The sequence below is a fragment of the Hyposmocoma kahamanoa genome, unplaced genomic scaffold (genome assembly GCF_003589595.1).
Source record: "Hyposmocoma kahamanoa isolate Upper Pololo Valley unplaced genomic scaffold, ASM358959v1 232, whole genome shotgun sequence".
Classification (NCBI taxonomy): Eukaryota; Metazoa; Arthropoda; class Insecta; order Lepidoptera; family Cosmopterigidae; genus Hyposmocoma; species Hyposmocoma kahamanoa.
The window spans coordinates 9,916,272-9,935,833 of NW_020653750.1; the positions used below are offsets into that span (position 1 = coordinate 9,916,272).

Genomic DNA, 19,562 nt, shown 5'->3' on the forward strand with positions numbered 1-19,562 from the left:
ATACGTAAACTGGTCCAGCCAACCTGACGTCAGAATGGCTGGCCACTTTATTTCTTTAATACTTCCGTTAGCGCAAAGGTAGAAAATATGTAATAAAGGTACTAAATAGTAGAAAATAGGTAGTAAATAATGAGCAGTTTGATTTGTATATTTGATTGTTCGACTTTCAATTGTTTTTACATTCAGCTTTTAACGTGAAGACAGATACAGCGAAAATCTGAGTACCTAATTTTCGAATACGAATTTCCACATGGAGTTAACGTAGCAGAAACTGTCAATGCTGTATTTGGAGAGGATACGGCATACGCAAATACGGCAAACGCCGGCAATACGGCAAATTACGACTTGAAGAAAGAACCACGAAGAAAACCAGTCACAAATGTAAATAACGTTGAATTGAAGGTAATGATGGAAGCCGATCCGTATCAAACTACCACGAAACGTCATGGTTTAATGTTAGCATACCCACAATATGACATATGGCGTTTGAATAATGACGACGGAACTCGCAGCAAAACAGCTTCACCGTTATTGCTCTATGATAACGCAACACCTCACACTGCTTGAGAAACAGTTTTACTACTACAAGACCTGCAGATATAAATTATCCATCATCCTACATATTCGTCGGACCTCGCCCCGACCGACTACCATTTTTTCCCGCAATTTGATTTTTTTTTGTATGGAAATAAAATTCCCAGGAAGCAGTACAAAAATCCCTTCACACAGCTGTGGAGTCCAGGTCTCCAGACTTCTATCGCAAAGGTTTAAATGACCTTCCGATTACATGGCAGAAATGTATAGACAACAAGGGAAAAAACTTTGATTAAACAAATATATTATTTAATCTTAAAAAAAATTGTTTTAATTTTTCAGTGCGAAACGGCAATTTCATACTTTAACCCCTAATATTTATGATATATGTACCTGTTTATCTTATGATTGTACGAAATCTCTCCCAAAAGCACGCGTCCTTTGTCCGTTATTCTGACCTAGGTCTATTAATCATAATCGGACTCGTGGCATCCTTCAAAGTAATCTCCATTCGACTGAACGACACGCTCCCACCGGTGCTTCCACATTCCGAAGGAGTTATGGAAGTCAGCCTTCGGTGCACTCGTCGCATATTTTTTAATCGTCTCGGAGTCGTTAAACCTACGCCCTTTGAGCGGATTTTTAATCTGAATAACGAACGAAGGTCGGATACCTTTGGAAAAGACTTCGTACAAGCGTAAAATAAACAGGTACATATATCATATTTATGCACTACATTTGTTGAATTGGTATGTTGTGCAAGTTAGACACTAAATCATAGGCTACCAGACTTATTAGCTCACCGCCCATTTAAGCAATATAAAAAAATTTCAACGCCCACCACCACAAAAAATCATTGAAAACACGTATTTTTTATATTAACAAACAAAAAACACAAAGAAAAGAAAATATATTGTTTTATGTAGATAATTCAGGTTTTTTTTTAATGCGGTAGCACTCCCTGGACAGCATCATCGCCCCCCAGTTGCTGCCTAGGCCCCTATCGCCCCTAGGACTCTTCTTTGTAGGGACCACTTTGGGAAACTATGCACTAAAATGTTGTGATGGGACACTTTTAAAAAGGGCAGATGCCGCTTATACAACTTTTGAAGACTCACATATTTCCAAGTAAACTTACGTAGCATCTAACATACCTTAGTGTCAAACACTACATCACACCTTTTACATTTATAAACCCTACTGGGCTCTTGTATTATATATTTTTTCTTAACAGCTGGTTTAGGCTTTTCTTTAACCACTCTCTTAGCTACCCTTCGGTTAATTCTGTCTCGCATATCTTGTATAATTTGTGCAAAATCGTGGTAGATAATTGAAGGTGTACTGCTTGCTGGAAGAATACATAAACGATATATACCAAAACTTTGTAAATTAAAGAAAGAAATAATGTTGTTTGTTTCTTTTCATATAAGCTGTCGCCACCTTAAATTTGTATAATTATTAAATATGTCACGCGTTTGACATCAATATAAAAAAATACAGAAAAATGTAAAAGGGTTTGATGTATAAAGTGGTATCACATTTTATATTACAGAAATTGGTGATATACTGTATGGGAGGTATACCTCTCACATAAGTTGCTGTAAGCCACGAAAATAGCAATTTTTAACTTTTTAACTTGAATAATACATTATTTTTTATGTATATTATAGATTCCATGTTTAATACTTTTAAACAGGAAAAGCAATCAATCAATGCTAATTATTGAGATTTGTTCAGAAAATGCTAAATTTTTCTGTGAATGGGATACTGAACTTTTTAAAATTAAAATAATCACATGACAACGCCGAGATGATTCACGATATCGACTGTGAACTGGCCACCGGTATACTATTTTAATTTTCTAAAGATTTCACTTTTTAATACCATTTTATACTATTTCATACTACGCAACATTGCAAGAAATCCATCTCAGATACATTTAATTTTGGCGCCAGAATCGCCTTCATTCAACTTGTACTAACTTCTAACCAGATGCTATATAAATGACGCGAACAATTATTTTCTTCACCTGTAAAATTGTCAAAATATGATAGTGAGGTTGCCAGTTCACGGTCGATATGTCAGTGTTGCGGAATAAACATGTCTCAGGTTTTTTAAAACATCTTGGTGATTTAGATGCTTTTGAGATAGGCCACTATTCTAGAAAACCGTTGGTATAAAAAAGGTTATATTTAAATTATTAAAAAAACTATGTTGTCGCTTACAACAACTTACGCGGGAGGTATCAATTAGATACCATGAAAATTTTACACAAAACAACTGGTACGTGTAAAATGATCATATTATTTGTTGACACATTTATTGTAAAAGTGATTGAGTGTATGTACCTAATTGAGATAGTAGACTAAAAAAAGTACAAAACAAACCGTGTACTTCAATTCGCGCTCTATTAAATCAGAGGCTATTATTATTATTTTGGATATCTGTTTTAGAAAGTTTAATTTTGAATTTTTAAATGGCAGAGGCATAATTCTCCAGCAATGGTACATTATTATTATTAGTGCGGCTTCGTTCAGGGTCTACGCAGCCTTTCATCACTGCAACCATTAACTGATCTATTGTGATCACCACTAAATACAATTCAGAGCCAAGGCCAACAACATTAAAGAAGTTCAAGGACTCGCTTCAAAAGTTTTTATCAAGCGGCAGCAACAGTGCACAAGGCAAGACAAGAGTGTCAGCATTCTAATACCTTTTCTGCCCAGTGCCAGAGGTTATTTTCAGTGTTAAGCAGCAGTGTATGCTGTTATCAGGTTTTTGAATGCTCAAGACCTTGATCTGAAGCCAGATATCTCGTCTTGTAAAGGCTAAGTATAATTATTTAACGGCTAAGTAATTTAAAGGCTAAGTATATGCACTAATAAAGTGTTTTTCCATCGGCGAGGAGAGACGAGACGAGGCGATGCGAGAATTGAAATCTCGCCGACCCATTTCCACCAAAAATTGCCATTGCGAGCACTCGCAACCTCGAAAGTACTGTTAAATTCGTCTAGCGATAAACACGAAGCTAAAGTACCATGTCCCGCAAATTCTTATTATTAAATGTGTTAACGGAAGAAGAATCAGATGAAAATAGCGAAGAAATAATCATGTTATAATATAAGCTGTTTGTACCCTCTAAGGTAAAATAAATAAAAATAAAAAGAACTTTTTCGAAAACAACTTTTTTTTATAATCTTTTATCCCAGGGCAAAACTAGCAAAATACACATAAAAAGTTTACAACTGGCGCTGGTATGTTTACATTATATTGCAACTATAATGTGTGTATATATTTCTGAAAACGATGCAAAGTTTTAAAAGTGATTACATAATTATGATAAAATCACGATTCTAATCGTGTACATTTTAATGCAATTATAAATATATAATTTGCATTGTATAAATATTTACGACACTGATATGGATACATGTACGACACCAGCGCTATATACTTTACATTGACTTGTTTTACATATACTTACATTGTTGTTTATTTTTCTCTGAAATATAAGTATACCTTCTTTAAAACGGTGTCCTGATTACATATTTTTGAAAAAAGCACAAGGCACATTTTTTGAAATATCTAATATTTACATAATTTCGAAAATGTGTGAACGTTTACATTTCAATGCACGCGACTGTATACCACAATCTCGCAATTGACATTAATAGCCATCGCGAGCACGTGCGAGCTCGCGGACATCGTGAATCGTGTTTCCGTTGCAGAGTCAACAAAAAGTCTATGTAGGCAGCAATATGGTTTAATGTTACATCAACAAATATTTCAAATCTCGTCTCGCCCATCCTCGTAAATTCCGACCATTTCCACCGAAGATGTTGAGAAGAGAGAACTGATATTTTGCCGTACAAGTTTTAAAAATGGTATCATCCTGATTGCAAAAAGTTCGTAATTCTTTTATGGGACAAGGAATTACATATTTCAACAAAATACCGACTGAAATTGCATATTTACCATTTTATAAGTTTAAGATATATGTTAAAAATAAACTTCTGGCGAAAGGGAACTACTAATACTGTCGATGAGTATATGAACGATAAAAATGCTTGGAGTTAATATTATATCGTTTTGTTACCTACTTACCATTTTGTATGAATTGTTTTATTTACTTGACTTGTCTTTTTTTGTAATCTCTTGTGTGATTTTGAGTATTCAAAAGTGCTTGTGAGTCAGGCTTACTTGAATAAAACTTTATTATATAAATAAATAAATTTACTGCAGTCAGTGGTACTGTTTTATTTCTTGTGTTTTAATTTTAATTATTGCAGTAAATAAAGTAAAAACTTTGTTGATGGGTTGAACCATAAGGATGTGATATATGCATAGGTACAGCTCTATATAGTACTATGTAGATCTTCTGCTGCACAATTACGTATAACCGCAGCTATCAGCGCCAAAGTGATGTAAACCCATGGAATGCATGTATCTATATATATATAGATGAAAAATTTAAAATTAGCCAAATTAATTTTATATATTTTTTTATGATAGCAAGTGATGGTACAAACAAGTTGTGCGCCTGATGGTAAGCAACACGCCTTTCCATAACAGTTGCAGTGCCACTCAGAACTTTAAAACACAAAGATGCACTTCTTCTGCACTTATCATTGCACTTGTCACTTATCACCCTGACACTAACTTGGTAAGTCTCATGTGCCTGTCATTTCACCAGCACCCTCTTCACAACTGGAACGCAATAATGCTCACACTACTGCTTGGCAAGAGAGATGTTACTCTTTATTTATTTATCTATATGTATTCTTTCGCAAGGAGCTCTACTGTTACATTTTACATAATATAGTAATCATATTATTAAATGTTATATTATTAAATTATTAAATGTTTTTTAAACATGAAAAAGGTATTTAAGTCAAAATGATATACTTTAGTATCATTTAAAGTAATATTGTAGTATTTAATGGAAATTAAATGCGGGCTTTACCACTTTGGCACTGATAGCTTCAATGATCAATTAGATATTTAATATTAATATATTTTAAACTTTTAGGCTAAAACTTTCAGTATAATAACAATAATAGTGGCAGAGAATGTATGATGATACTATGATGTATAGGTAGTTGGCACAAGAAGCATAAGAGATATAAGAATTATACCAAATATAGTTTCCTCTGGTAATGATTTCCGAAATTTTCTATCTGAATTTTCACATTTCCTTTTGAACATCAGTGCTGTCTTCAACTCTTCTAAACAAATCATGCATATGTATTTTGGGTAGCCATCAGTTTCATTTATCTGGAAATCAAAACTAAGAATTTAATACAGTACCACAAAAGATTAGTAGCAGTAGAGCTCCTTGTGAAAGAGTTTGTCCAGAGAAGGACTGCCACCTTACCTATTTCTGTATAGGCACATGGGACTTGTCAACCTATGTCTCATGATAACGGGTGCAGTGGCAGTGCCCTTCAGATCTTTACGATTTAAAGCTCCGAGTGGCATTGCAACTATTATGGACAGGCATGTCACTTACCATCAGGCACATGACTAATTCGTCCCGTCACTTGATTTAAAAAAAAATGTGTTATTTCTTTTTTAATTTTGTTAACATATTGTGCTAATTTTGAAGACTATGACCCAGAATATGATTAAAAATATTTTTTAAAGTAAAAGCTAGTTGCTAATCATAATCACAATAATAAAAGCTAATCAATGTAAAACACTGACCCATATGTTGGCAACAGCTCGTATAGCACCTAAAATGCTTAAGTCATCAATTTTCTCTGTTATCGGTATATCAGCTGGGCTCATGCAGACTCTGCAGATCATACGGTCTACATACTCAGACTCTCTAAAAGTGAAACGATTTAAAAATTGTGAATTTTTTAATATCAATCTTGGACATAGCTGAACAAAAAGGATCCAATGCACATCCAGTCACTTTCAAAATATGACAGTTTGATTTAAAAATGTTTCTCACTGTTGTTTTATTTTCAAAACTTATTATGTCATGTAACTCCAGAGATACCAATTTATGCTATTGCCATTATGTTGGATTTTTTTGCTGATCTAAGAGGTTAGATTTTAGGAACCGTTTGGTACATATAACTCATTTTTTGCTAATTTTGTGGATTAGATCCTTTTTGCTTAACTACGTCCACTTTATCTGTGAAACTTCTGCATTTGAATATGTATAGTATATACAGTTATGGTGCAATTACCTCTGCGCTCCTCTAAAAGAGTCCCACTCTGCTTTTACAGGAACAATGAAGTGTTTGCTTTGTAATTTCTTCCAAAGTAAGTAATGCGGAATCTGTAACATTATGTATATAGGTATAAATTACGTTTCATTTACTATTCACTTGTTATTATATGTAATACTGACGCATACCATTTTAGTGTAAGTTACTTTACGTTATATAAGTAAGAAATAGTTTTATAATTGGATAAATCCAGATAATAAGACGCAACAATATCGCTTGTTACTTCGTCAATAATCCAGCGACTTCTCGCTTGTTTGTGTAAATATTTAAACTAAATGTAAAATACAAGTAATACAGAATATACATTCGTTTGTATTGCGTTGTCTCTTTTTTCGACAAGACTTTCTATAGTAGTTGTACAGAAAAACGGGCTGTCAAAAATAGAGTGGTGTCTGATTTTTTCCATCCTCCAAAGATTTTATATAGCAGATACTCGATGTCTAGCAGCGCCTAGTGGCGTCTAGTTCGCGCTCGCTGCGCTGCCGCTGGTGTGACAACGTCTAAAGGAGGATTCACATTGCACAAATTCTGGTAATATATTGCCGCAATTTATCGCGTTGCGCGACATGACTTTAAGTTGACCAATTAGGTGCTGCGACCTTAGCTCCTAATTGGTCAACTCAAGGTCATATCGTGGAACGCGATAAATTGCGGCAAAATATTGCCAGAATCGTTCATTGTGAATCCACCTTTAGAGGATGGAAAAAAAGTTTGAGTCCGAGTCTAAACTATAGATACGAAAAATGCGTCACTGCAATAGTAGACTTTCACACTTGCTAACGAAAGTCGACTTTCATGGTTAGTTTGAGTTTGGTTTATAAATCAAATTTAAAGTCCATTTCACGAAAGAAGTCCCGCGGACAATTGTGGAACTAAATTTGACAGATGGGGAGATCGGCCATGTTGTCGTTTGTCGATGTTATCAAGGTGTGTTTGTTGTGGTAGACATTTAGTGAGTTTATTATTGGATTAGTGCGTTATGAGGTTTATTTACGATGCCAAAAGTTGTAAAAAGTGCAGGTCGAGAAATGATATTAAAGGTGAAGGAGTTCTGTGAAGCGGAACATAAGAATCACGGTGTTTTAATACCAATAAACAATGTTCGCAAAAGAGTCGCCGCCATGACAGGTAAATTTTGGGGCTGCCATATACAGATTTTTTCCCGATTGATTTACGGATTGGAATTAAGTTTTTTTTAATGCACGATTTTTATTAAGGAAAATTTGAAAAGGAATTAACACAACACAACAAAAATTTGTAAAGTTATATTCAACAATAATGTAATTAAACACGAAAATAATCATTGTTTGAATTTTTTTTTTAATTGTTCTTTTTATTGCAGGTGTGTCAGAGAAAACTGTAACGAGAGTTACAAAAGAAGGCGCAACAGCGGCGAGTACTTCTAATGGCGCATCCACACATGCCCTGCGGCATGGCCGGCGGCCGTGCCGCCGGCATTTGCCGCATCTCAGCCGCGACACGCGCGGCTTTTGGTTGCCGGCGGCAGTTTGCTTGCGGCTTCGATACGGAGTGGTAGTGTAGTCGTATTCATATATAACATAATTTAACAACACTACTGCGAAAATTGCAACCGCATCTGCAGGCCGCCGGTAAAGCCGGCGGCCTGCTTTCAGCGGCAAGGCGGTCTGAAACCCGGCGGCATGTGTGGATGCGCCATAAAATTATCGTCACCCCAGGGAAGAGCCGCCCGCATCCCAAAAAGATCGACTTGGATGGATTTGATTTGTGCGCTATTCGTCAAAAAATTCACAGTTTTTATGTTGTGAAGAAGGAATTACCTACATTGCCTAAATTACGTGCAGCTTTGAGAGAAGACATAAATTATCAAGGAAGCATCACAACATTGCACCGTATATTGCATAGCATGGGTTTCAAGCATAAGCGATGCCAATCGAAACGTAAATTACTAATGGAACGTTATGATATTACTGCATGGCGTTCAAGATATTTGGAGAGAATACGAAGAAATCGCAATGTGGAGAAAAAACCTGTAGTATATTTAGACGAGACCTATATACACAACACTTATCATGCCAAAAGTTGCTGGCAAAGTGAGGAGGAGCCTGGGATGTTCGTGTCAGAGTCATCGGGGAGTCGTTGGATAATTGCTCATGCGGGAACTGAAAATGGTTTTGTTAATGGTGCATTGTTAATGTTCAAATCCCAATCCAAATCCTCAGATTACCATGATGACATGAACTCGACTAATTTTTTGAAATGGATGAGTGAAAAAGTCATTCCTAACCTACCTGAAAGGTCGCTTGTGGTAATGGACAACGCTCCGTATCACTGCACTCAAATAAATAAAGCACCTACAATGTCAAGTATTAAACGTGACATGCAGGAATGGCTGCGAGAAAAGGGAGTATATTTTGAAGATACTTGGACAAAAGCTGTATTATTTGAATTAATTAAACAAAACAAGGGTCCACCTACATATGCCGTGGATGCATTATTAAAATCTCACAATCATGAATTGCTAAGATTGCCGCCTTACCACTGCGATCTCAATCCGATCGAAAAAATGTGGAGCCTTGTAAAGAGACGGGTAGCGGATAAAAACGTGGGCCAAGATCCAAAAGAAATTGTACGCCTAACAGAAGAGGCTTTTGAGACAGTTACAGCGGAAGATTGGGCAGTTCAATGTAAACATGTACAGCATTTGGAGGAAGAATATTTAAAAAATGATGGTCTTATGGATGAAGAAATGGATCGATTTATTATATCCACGGCTAGTGATAGTGAAACAGAATCTGATTCTGTTTCTATTCACTCTTCTGACAGTGATCATGATCATAATTATTCAATAAAAATTTGAATAAAAGTTTTAAATGTTATTTTATTTTCTAATTTAAAGTTGGTCGAATATCTCCATTTTATATTTTAGAAATTACAGGAAGATTTATTTTTCACTAATCTGACCTTAGCAGTATGGATATCAAATAGGTACTTATTTTAAAAATACATTCTATTAAAAACATTTTTTTTTAACTATTCGAGTACTCAGTTAATAAAATGAAAGTAAATGAACTATAAATTATTTCCCCTGATTTCCCCATATTTAACCGTGGCAACATTATGTCGCGCGAATACAGCGTTGCGTCTGCGGGACTTCTTTCGTGAAATGGACTTTATTTATTTTTTCTTTTATTTTTTTCCATCCTCTAAGGCACACAGAATAAAATGACTGCGTTTCGTGCCAGTGATCTAATTGCGTTTTGTTGTTTCTTCCGTAATTGCATTCATAATACTTGGTTATAATAATAAATAATACTTAATCATGCATCGGACTGATATTTGGTAATTTTTTACGAACTACCTGGAGATGTAAATACAGTAATGATGTGTAATGTTGTGGTGGTGTACGTAACGTTTCAAGCATATGGTTTCAAGCAATATAGTAATAAGTAGGTGATCAAAACCAACAGATTTTTGTTATGGAATGGAACCAAAGTTTAATAAATTAGTGCGTTGGTTGGTTGCGACTTCACATCCGGTCCGGTTATAAAATAATGTATTAGGATTTCCTATTTCCAGGGAAAAAACTCATCTAATCATTTAAAATAGAATGTTCGAAAACAATATTTTATATAGTTGACAATTTTGTAACGAATTTATTTTTGTTGTGACACAAACTAATTAAGAAAATATTAATATTATACTGATATTTCTTCCTGATTTTAGTGAAAAAATGGTTGATTTTAGTTATTGTCCTCTACTGAAAGAGGTCAGTGGTTTTAGTTTAAAGTTACAGTTTATAAATACTTTAAATTTTTAGTTTACGTATTAGTACGTTTTGAGTTTTTAAAATAATCATTATAATTTGTTACCTGTTAAAATTGGTGGCTCTATAGCCAATACTCAGAAGTGTTAAGTGATTTTAGAAAAAAATATATCTTTTTCCGTCTCTTTCTTTCCCCAATCGTCCATCTATCATGTCATGTCATGTGAATGTCATGTCATTCGGTCTGTCAAATTGCCGCAAAGTTGTCTCGTTTGGTATGATGTTGAATTAGATTTTTCTTTATTATTGTTTTGCTTTTGTGTAAAAATACAGTGTTCAGTTTTTAAAAATGAATTTGTCGGAGGAGAATAGCTTCGGTAACGGTTTACTCTACGTGGGATTCAACCAAGATCAAGGTAACTTCGCAAGGTGATGGCGTGAAGGTGTTGTTTCGGTTTACAATTGATCTATTTACTGTTATACAATTTGTTTCGCAATTTCTTCAGGTTGTTTCGCTTGCGGAACGGAGAATGGGTTTCGTGTGTTTAATAGCGATCCGTTGAAAGAAAAAGAGAGGCAAAATTTCGCTGAGGGTGGACTGTCGTATGTAGAAATGCTGTTTCGGTGCAACTATATGGCGTTGGTAGGTGGTGGAAAAACGCCTGTGTACCCTCCGAATAGAGTAATAATTTGGGACGACTTGAAAAAGGACTCAGCGATATCACTTGACTTCAACAGCCCGGTAAAAGCTGTGAAACTTAGGAGAGACCGAATTGTTGTTGTTTTGGGTGAGTAATATTTTTATCTTTTTTCATCTCTGATTACAGTCTTATTGTTTAGTGAATATCTTTGTAGTTTATGTAATAAAAAAAGCAAATTTTTTGTTTCTATAATTTCATTTATAGAAAATGGAACACAAACTGTAAATTTCTGAAAGTACTGTAATAAATGGCTAGCATAGATTTTAGAGATCAAAAATTTGGGCAATTTACCGGATCTATGTATACACATTCATTAATGAATATAAAATTGGGTTTTTAGGAAACCAAACTGATTTTAAGAAAATTGAACAAGAAATTTTTTGAACAGTATATTTTTCATCATATATAGAATTTATATGATGTATATTAATAAACGTAGAACATACTCTATGTATATGTTTCACTGGTCAGTCATTGTGTTGCACCTTATCATGCTTACATTTGCAGAAAACTTGATAAAAGTGTACACATTCACGGCCCAGCCTCAGTTGTTACACGTCTTTGAGACCTGCCAGAACCCACGCGGACTGTGCGTAGTGTGCCCTAATAGCAATAATGCCCTGCTTGCTTATCCCAGTCGGAAAACTGGACATGTGCAGGTCAGTGGCTTTGACTTTTGATTTTATTACAGCTAATAAAAGTTCTATTTGTTTTATTGAGGCTAATATAGATATTTGTACAGAACTGATAAATTAATTAACATATTTGTTTATATTTTGAAAACTCTGAATGATTTGTTTATTTGAATTTGTTTGGAAGTAACAACAAATCACATCACACAAGATAAAAAAAAGCACCTTAAATGAGAATGAACTGAAAGTGAAAGAAGGAATAAAATTTGAAATATTTAATGTTTTTTTAATTAATATTTGTTTCTAATTAAACAAGAAACCTTTTTAATTTTGTTGGTGTGTTAATAATTCTTCTGATTATTATTAATCTTGTCTTAACAGCTAGTAGAGCTATCGAGTCATGCAAGCTCCAGTACGACCCCAGAAGGTCATCTGATCACAGCTCATGAGGCTCCACTGAGCTGCCTCGCGCTTAATGTGGGTGGCACTAGGCTAGCCACAGCTTCCACTAAAGGCACTCTCATTAGAGTGTTTGACACAACTACTGGACAGAAACTCGCTGAATTAAGAAGGGGCGCTCATCAGGTGAATAAATTTTTTGTATAGAAAAATCCATTTGGTAACTGTAACACCTTATTTCTGTAACACCCCAAATCTGATAGTTAATTAACAGTCATAATTTTTTTTTAATTCTGATATTTTAAATGAAAAAAGTGCAATAAATAATAGAATCATTCTGGCCGTATTGCTTCAAAGCCTTCAGGTTTTGTAAATGTAACAATTTGAGACAAAAACTTTTATGGACCAAATAAAATTTTAATTATATGAAATGTCTACTATATACTAAGTAGCTGCTGAGATAACCAACAGAAATGTAAACACAAAGAACGTTTACCCTGCCACCCATGCCTACTCATCACGGAACTATTAGACTAATTAACTACGTTCAAGCCACTTAAGTGACGCCATGTCCTAAAGTTGGGAGTTGCAACACTGGCCGCTCTTTCACAGAATTTGCTTATGGCTTGGTGGCTAATCGCAAATAAAATAACATTTAAAATAAACTATGAGGGGTACTAAGAGACTTAAATTGTATTTCTTTTGTATTAATTTACAGGCTACAATCTACTGCATAAATTTTAATCACAGTAGCACTAACCTATGTGTGACATCAGACCACGGGACTGTTCACGTTTTTAGCTTGGAAGATGAAAAATTAAATAAACAATCAAGTTTGGCCACTGTCAACTTTTTGCCAAAGTATTTCTCTAGCAACTGGAGTTTCTGCAAGTTTACAATACCTAATGGGCCACCGTGTATTTGCGCGTTTGGTGTGGACAAAAGTTCTATTATTGGTATGTATCTTTTAAGTTTTCTTTTATAATACCAAGTGACGGGACGAATTAGTCATGCGCCTGGTGGTAAGCGCGACACCTGTTCAAAGATTTGCAGTGCTACGCAGAGCTTTAACTCACAAAGACCTGAAGGCACTATCATTGCACCCGTCACCTTGAGACAGAAGTTGACAAGTTACTTTTACCGGTAAGTTCACCAGCACCTTGAGGCCCGGCGCTCACTGACGAGACGGGAGGGCAGGGGATCCTTTGACATCACTACATGCAAGCGCACAATGACGGCAATTATGTCGCGGCATACCTAAGCAACCCTAGGCATGCTGAAGCTGTAGAATGAATTAAATTGATATGGTTTTCTTCTGCTATGTTTCGTGAAAGGAAGGGGCAATATTGAAACATCTTACCCAATATGTAGAAATCTATGTCTTTATTTGTAACTTTGTCTTTTATAAAAAAATCTTAATTGCTTCATTGAGCACATAATATATGTATGTTAATTATTAACTATTTGCCAAGGTTACTGTACTATGCGAATAGCGTTAGAACACTGACACTATTTATATTTAAATACTGTCTGGTATCTCATTAAAAAATTACAACAGGCAGCGGTCGTATTATGTGAAGCGTAACATAAAGATATTTACGAATTTACACACACATACACACATTGATTCACCTGAAAAATATTCTCTTTGACATCTGGGAAAGTATCTGTCTGGACTCATGGTTAATTTATAAATAATAAGAGTTTGTCTGCTGAATTTACTTAATTTATGAGACACTGAATGTTCATTGCGGACATTCATTCAGCGATGATATGGCAAGGTCGCAAGGTTCATGCGTAGCCGGATTGAAGATTTTTCTTTGTGTTCCATCTTTGTATTATAATTATAACAAACTACTGGAGTAATTTCACAAAAAGGAATTGAATATCATGGCAGAAAAACATTCAATGAACTTAATATTAAGCCTAGAATTCGTCTCCGAGTGTTGTCGTCTCTGTGTCTGAGGATGATAGCCGCCATATTCCTCACAAAATGAAGTAGAATTATTGATATGCGTGTTACGCTGCGAAGGCCCACAAGAGCCTTGGACGTACCCATTCTTTTAACTGCTTCTACTTAAATTTTTGAATAATTACCGTAAATAATAAATGTGAACAAATGTCAATTTACAAAGAGCAACCTACATAAATTTCCTTTTGCTTTTCAGGGAAATCTGCCTTACGAATGCGTAATATTCAATAAATTTGACAAATGCAATGCTTACTTATGAAATAAAGATGTTTTTAATTATAACATACCTACAAATTTATTTTTAACATAATGATTACGTGTATAAATATCAATTTAAATTTGACATTAATGTTACCAAAACAATACATTAAACAAGTAAACAAAATAGAACTGTTCGAAATTTAAAAAAAGTACATTTTGATTGCATAATATTTTGACTGGTAATTACTTAATCTGATTAAATTTGTAGTGGCCAGCTTCTTTTTTTGATGGAAAACTATTATTATTTCTTTATTATTTTGTAGTTGTTTGTAGTACTAAAATGTGAAGTCTGCGGTTTCTGAGAGTTACTTAGTATAGTACAGTACTACTGTATGTGTCTTGTTTCAGTTGCTCCCATAGCGACTTTTGATCCTTACCAAATATAGGAACGACTAGCATGAAAAAAGTTTCGTGACAATTACCTTTTATCTTGCCGACTGTACCATTTTTCAGAATTTGTTAATGCCAATCTAAATATCTTCAAAATTCATGGACAGTTTTCTACGATTTTTTTCTTGTGGCTATGATGGTTAAGCCGGGTGATCTTGCTGACCCGTCTCAAATTTCCACCTATTCCATATTCCATATTTGTTTTTTTACGCGGGATTGGTCGATTTATAACGTTTCGTAGAAATTGTTTAAATATTTTTCGCCATCTTTAACAACTTGTATCGTCCAAAAAAATTTTTTCTGAGAAAGCATGCACTGACAAATGTTAGTGTCGCTTATCGGAAGGATAAATCTCGTGTTATTTGTTGTTTCTATAATCAATTGACTGGTTTTTATTGTAAAATAAGTGCGAACATTTGTTTCATGATATTAAACTGAATACAGGCCGAATTATCCCTCAATTTGGTATGCGTTTTGAAGTAAAACCAGAGTTTCCCTCAATTTGAGTTAGATAAAGTTGCCATAAGAAGAATAAAAAAATATATATATTTTTAATATTTCAACTACTTACATGCTCCATCGTCGACCTCATCATCACTCTTTCCATCAGGTGAGATGGAGGTCAAATATGCACTCATATTTTATTTAAAAAAAAAAAACTTACTATACTGTGATTTGAGTATTCTTGGAGCTTGTTTATTTTTCAATTAATTATTACTTACAGTTATTTGCGCCGACGGCTCCTACTACAAATACAAGTTTAACGAAAAAGGAGAATGCAACAGAGACGTCTACGCCCAATTTCTGGAGACATCTGAAGATAGATAAATGTGTACTATTTTCAAAATTTCTATGACATTAAGGAAGAGATTTTCAAGAAATTAGTAATCCAGGTAATATACTAATTTCTATTTGATACATTGATATAGTGAGGGTTGCTATTATCATCTTCACTAGAGACCATAGAGTAAGGGGACCTACTATGTGGCAGTACTTTTAAAAAAATAAGACCTGAAAGTAAACAAACCTTTTATTCGTTATTATTACATGAGTTCTTGCGTTTGAAGCTTGAGCATTGTCCTATTTGCACTATTTTCACTTCATTATAGTTGTGTTATTTAGACCTAATTAAAACGTGAATAAAAATAAATTTATTTTAAATAAAATTCTTTATGACAGAAATGTGAGGATATGTCTAATTTTTTTAAAGATATTGTTATAAGACATATTGGTTTACTAATTAGGCCTTTTTCAAAATATGTACTAATCTTGTGCTTGCTTTAAGAAAGGCGGAAACAATATTTCCCCTCCTTTCTGTTTCCCCACTACTTTTCAACAAACAAGCAAATTTTTCCTGCTGTCTGTGTTGACGGCGACAGAGGATTGACAAAGTGAAGGGAAATGCTACTCCAGCCCCTCACTGCGCTTTACCTGAGCCGTGTACAAACTTATACAGTCACACTATACTCGGTGTAACTAAAAGATGTGACTAATTTCAACTCGTCAGTGCCCTAGATAACAAACATATGTTGTAAAATTATATTTATAAAAATCTACCTTCAAAATGTTTCCTCAATCGGAAATTTGTTTCAAAACCAGTATCAATTTTTTTTCCGCAAGCGTACAATAGTCTTCCTTAAAATTTGTTACTTGGAAAAAAAACGTTTTGATTGAAATAAATAAGATGTTGTTTACAATAATCATATAACTTATTTCCGTGCAATATGTTCTGAGCTTGTCAAGCACATGATTGCAGCAACCGTTTTAAGTAACGAATTTAATTATGTTGTGATTGATTCCATCATGTATCTTGATAGGCTAACTTGGTTAAAGTCAATATTTTTCAGTTTATTACAAGTAATAAGTACAGTTGCCAACAATATTGGTCACACCTTTTCATTGCAACTTGTATAAATCAAAGCATAGTATTTAATATAGTAAGTATCTCACTTGCTCTCTAGTGACATTAGCAATAGTAGCCTTATAACTTCTTGACATCCACATATTTGTGTGTTAACCGGACTTACTTGAATAAATGAATTGACAATTAATTGGATCTTGGAAAGATTCTAATAATGATTGAGACAACTTCATTAGTATTGAAGCAAAAATATGTCACTGTTTAGGTATTTTATAGATCGCTTAACAAAGTGGACCTGTATTCGGTGTCCACGCTGTGAACTTTACTCTTCTTGGCATATTTTGATGTTATGTGAGAGAGCAGGATAGACGTCGTACCCGAACTAAAACTATGAATATGGTTAGGCCCATCAGCTTGAATGTAATCTACGGAAATGCGTAATAGATTAGCGACCTACATACAATGATTACTAAAATCTTATGGTCTAATCTCGATTTTTGGCCATACAAAAACAATATTACAAATACATTGACTTACAATTATATGGACGTCGGGTCCGCGCTAAAAAGTGTCCGAACTTATAGGGCGTTAAAATCGTATACAGAACGTCATTCACGCTTTAGTCTTCGTTTGTTCGACTGACAGCGAAGCAAGCAAAATTAGACAGAACTGCGATGACATTACAGTTTAAATTCAACATTTTAGCTTTTTCATATTCCTTTACATGTCACTACGTTTAAATAGGTTGACTTGGGACATTTTTTTCGTGGTTTTTGTATTGGACCTGTCGTCCATTTATTTGTAAGTCAATGTACAAATATGAAAATTTATTATATTTATATAGAACATCTCGTTTGTAGTATTGGTATTTTGATAACGTAAAATAGAAGTGACGTTAAGTAACAAAACAAAATGCCAATCATATTATTTATATATGTAACGTGCGAATGTGTAACGCGTTGTTGGGCCACGGACATCTTTACGTTAAATGTGGCAATAATTTTTGTATTAGTACTAAATTGGCGTGATCGTCTTAAATTCTGGTATCGTGTATGATTGTGCAGATTACGAGTACGGCGCCGACCAAATCTCACCCTAAAATAAGGAAATAAACAGGCTATTCCACGTTTCAATCGATCGTGTCGATCAGTTTTAAACGACAGATCGTGAAGACAAACGCGCTGTCTACATTATGTCACGTGACTTAAAGCAATTTCACTTTCCCTGCTAAGTAAATGTTGCGTGGTGTATCTGGTATGTGTTTAGTCTTTTGATCTCAGGTTGAACATTTTGTTGTCAGTGTAACTGAATTCTAAATGTTAAGTAACGTTTATCACCATCGTCTCGATTGGACCGTTAGATCGATTATAAACAAGTTAATTGCAACTAAGGTACCTTGACTGGCGGGTATACACTACCAAGAATCTATTGTTCATCGGGTTTTGTATAGCTGTTCTTTTCGCCGAATTTATAATTTTGTTATAGTACGGTTACTTTTAAAGTTACGTCGGTATAACGGTAAAAGCGTTCCGGGAGCGGACCTGCGGGAAGCGAATGCGTGCCAGGGCGTGCCACACAGCAGTCTCCCGTGTAATTCGCGGCTGGACAGCGGCGCGAAGGCGGCCGGTGTGACACCAAAAGCGTCACGCCACACTTCATTTTCAACTTCTTTTTCCATCCTCTAAGTTTTCAACACAGATAAAGAAAGCACCATGTGATAGTGATGAAGAAGAACTTCTTCTTTTTTAGCGCTTTTTTCTTTATTAGCGCTAATCCTGCGAAAGTTCCACATTCCTAGTACTTCGCTTTGGACAGACACATACTGCTATTAGTTATACAAGTTTTCTTTTTTTTACGATATCAAATGACGGGATGAACAAGTCGTGGGCCTAGTGGTACAATAAGGTAAAAAGTAGTATACTCACGACTTTGATTTGGCTCCTCGGAAATAATTTTCCAAATAATTTACTTCTATCACTTGTAATAATTAAACTGGGGTATGATTGCACCAATGATATAAGTTTTTCGGTGGAATTAATTTTTTACAATAAGATTATATATTAAGGTTATGATAAGTTTAAAACATACATTAAAAATATTTTAATTGAAAAGTCATATTACAAAATTGAAGGGTATGTTTTAGATAAAGAAGTATGGAAAGACAACAAGAGTCTAGATTCCATACAATTATCATTCAAAGTGTATTCCATAGCATTTAAGTTTGTTTAAAAAGAGCTATCCCTACAGTTTCTTGCTCATTCTTCTCAGGGAGATCAGCGTAGTGAACGAGCGGTAGCGTAAAAAGTAGCTTAAAAAATGACGTTTTCAAGTGTAAAAATTTTACCTATGGAATAAATGATTATTTGACTTTGACTTTGAATCACATTCCACAGTTGTAAAAAAATGCAACATCCAAGCCCGCTGAAGCCCCGCTAATGTCCCGCTGCCGGACCGCGCCCCGTCACTGACGCTCTGTGTGGACGGTTGCATAGAACTTAATGTATTACAACACCCGCGGCCTCACCCGCCCCGCGTTCGCCACGGGCCCGGGCCGCGCTCACTCTGCCTGTTTATCATGCCGTTCGGCCCCGCACCGCACCGTCTGTTTCCGCGTGGCAGGATTCACATGAACTCGTACATTTCAAAAATTCCCGCCCCCGAAACGCTTCCGCGGTCGCATCTGTGTGGCCAGAGCATAAGGAAAGGTCTGACAGCACACAATGGCTATTAATTCCACACAAAGAAATAAAACAACCTAAGACATGTTTTGAGGCTTAAACTTGTGTGAAGAAATATCTTTAGTGATATTTTATTTCTATGCTTAATTC

General features: G+C 35.0%; 3 protein-coding genes across 3 annotated transcripts; 2 read left to right on the forward strand and 1 right to left on the reverse strand.

The window, feature by feature from the left end:
• Positions 1-1,390: 1,390 nt before the first annotated feature.
• LOC113228566 lies at positions 1,391-6,944 on the reverse strand. The gene is made up of 5 exons (XM_026461916.1): positions 6,902-6,944; positions 6,732-6,823; positions 6,238-6,361; positions 5,670-5,808; positions 1,391-1,882 (listed from the first exon to the last, which is right to left on the reverse strand). Exons 1-5 carry the CDS (start codon positions 6,902-6,904, stop codon positions 1,680-1,682), a joined length of 561 nt encoding a protein of 186 aa, XP_026317701.1. The 5' UTR covers positions 6,905-6,944; the 3' UTR covers positions 1,391-1,679.
• A 1,522-nt stretch (positions 6,945-8,466) lies between these two features.
• Positions 8,467-9,612, forward strand: LOC113228663. The gene has a single exon (XM_026462019.1). The coding sequence runs from the start codon at positions 8,659-8,661 to the stop codon at positions 9,610-9,612; it is 954 nt and encodes a 317-aa protein (XP_026317804.1). The 5' UTR covers positions 8,467-8,658.
• A 1,163-nt stretch (positions 9,613-10,775) lies between these two features.
• LOC113228427 (WD repeat domain phosphoinositide-interacting protein 3) lies at positions 10,776-19,332 on the forward strand. The gene is made up of 7 exons (XM_026461727.1): positions 10,776-10,934; positions 11,025-11,306; positions 11,727-11,878; positions 12,233-12,436; positions 12,969-13,206; positions 15,598-15,766; positions 19,128-19,332. Exons 1-6 carry the CDS (start codon positions 10,868-10,870, stop codon positions 15,699-15,701), a joined length of 1,047 nt encoding a protein of 348 aa, XP_026317512.1. The 5' UTR covers positions 10,776-10,867; the 3' UTR covers positions 15,702-15,766; positions 19,128-19,332.
• Positions 19,333-19,562: the final 230 nt, after the last annotated feature.

Bases quoted from the DNA above. Each gene is read 5' to 3' on its own strand.
- LOC113228663 (XM_026462019.1), top strand. From the start codon at position 8,659: ATGGGTTTCAAGCATAAGCGATGCCAATCGAAACGTAAATTACTAATG.
- LOC113228427 (XM_026461727.1), top strand. From the start codon at position 10,868: ATGAATTTGTCGGAGGAGAATAGCTTCGGTAACGGTTTACTCTACGTG. The intron at 10,935-11,024 runs GTAACTTCGCAA...CAATTTCTTCAG, and splicing joins GGGATTCAACCAAGATCAAG to GTTGTTTCGCTTGCGGAACG. The intron at 11,307-11,726 runs GTGAGTAATATT...TTACATTTGCAG, and splicing joins CCGAATTGTTGTTGTTTTGG to AAAACTTGATAAAAGTGTAC.
- LOC113228566 (XM_026461916.1), bottom strand. The intron at 5,809-6,237 runs GTCAGTGTTTTA...TTTGATTTCCAG, and splicing joins GAGCTGTTGCCAACATATGG to ATAAATGAAACTGATGGCTA. The intron at 1,883-5,669 runs GTATAATTCTTA...GTATTCTTCCAG, and splicing joins ACCAGAGGAAACTATATTTG to CAAGCAGTACACCTTCAATT.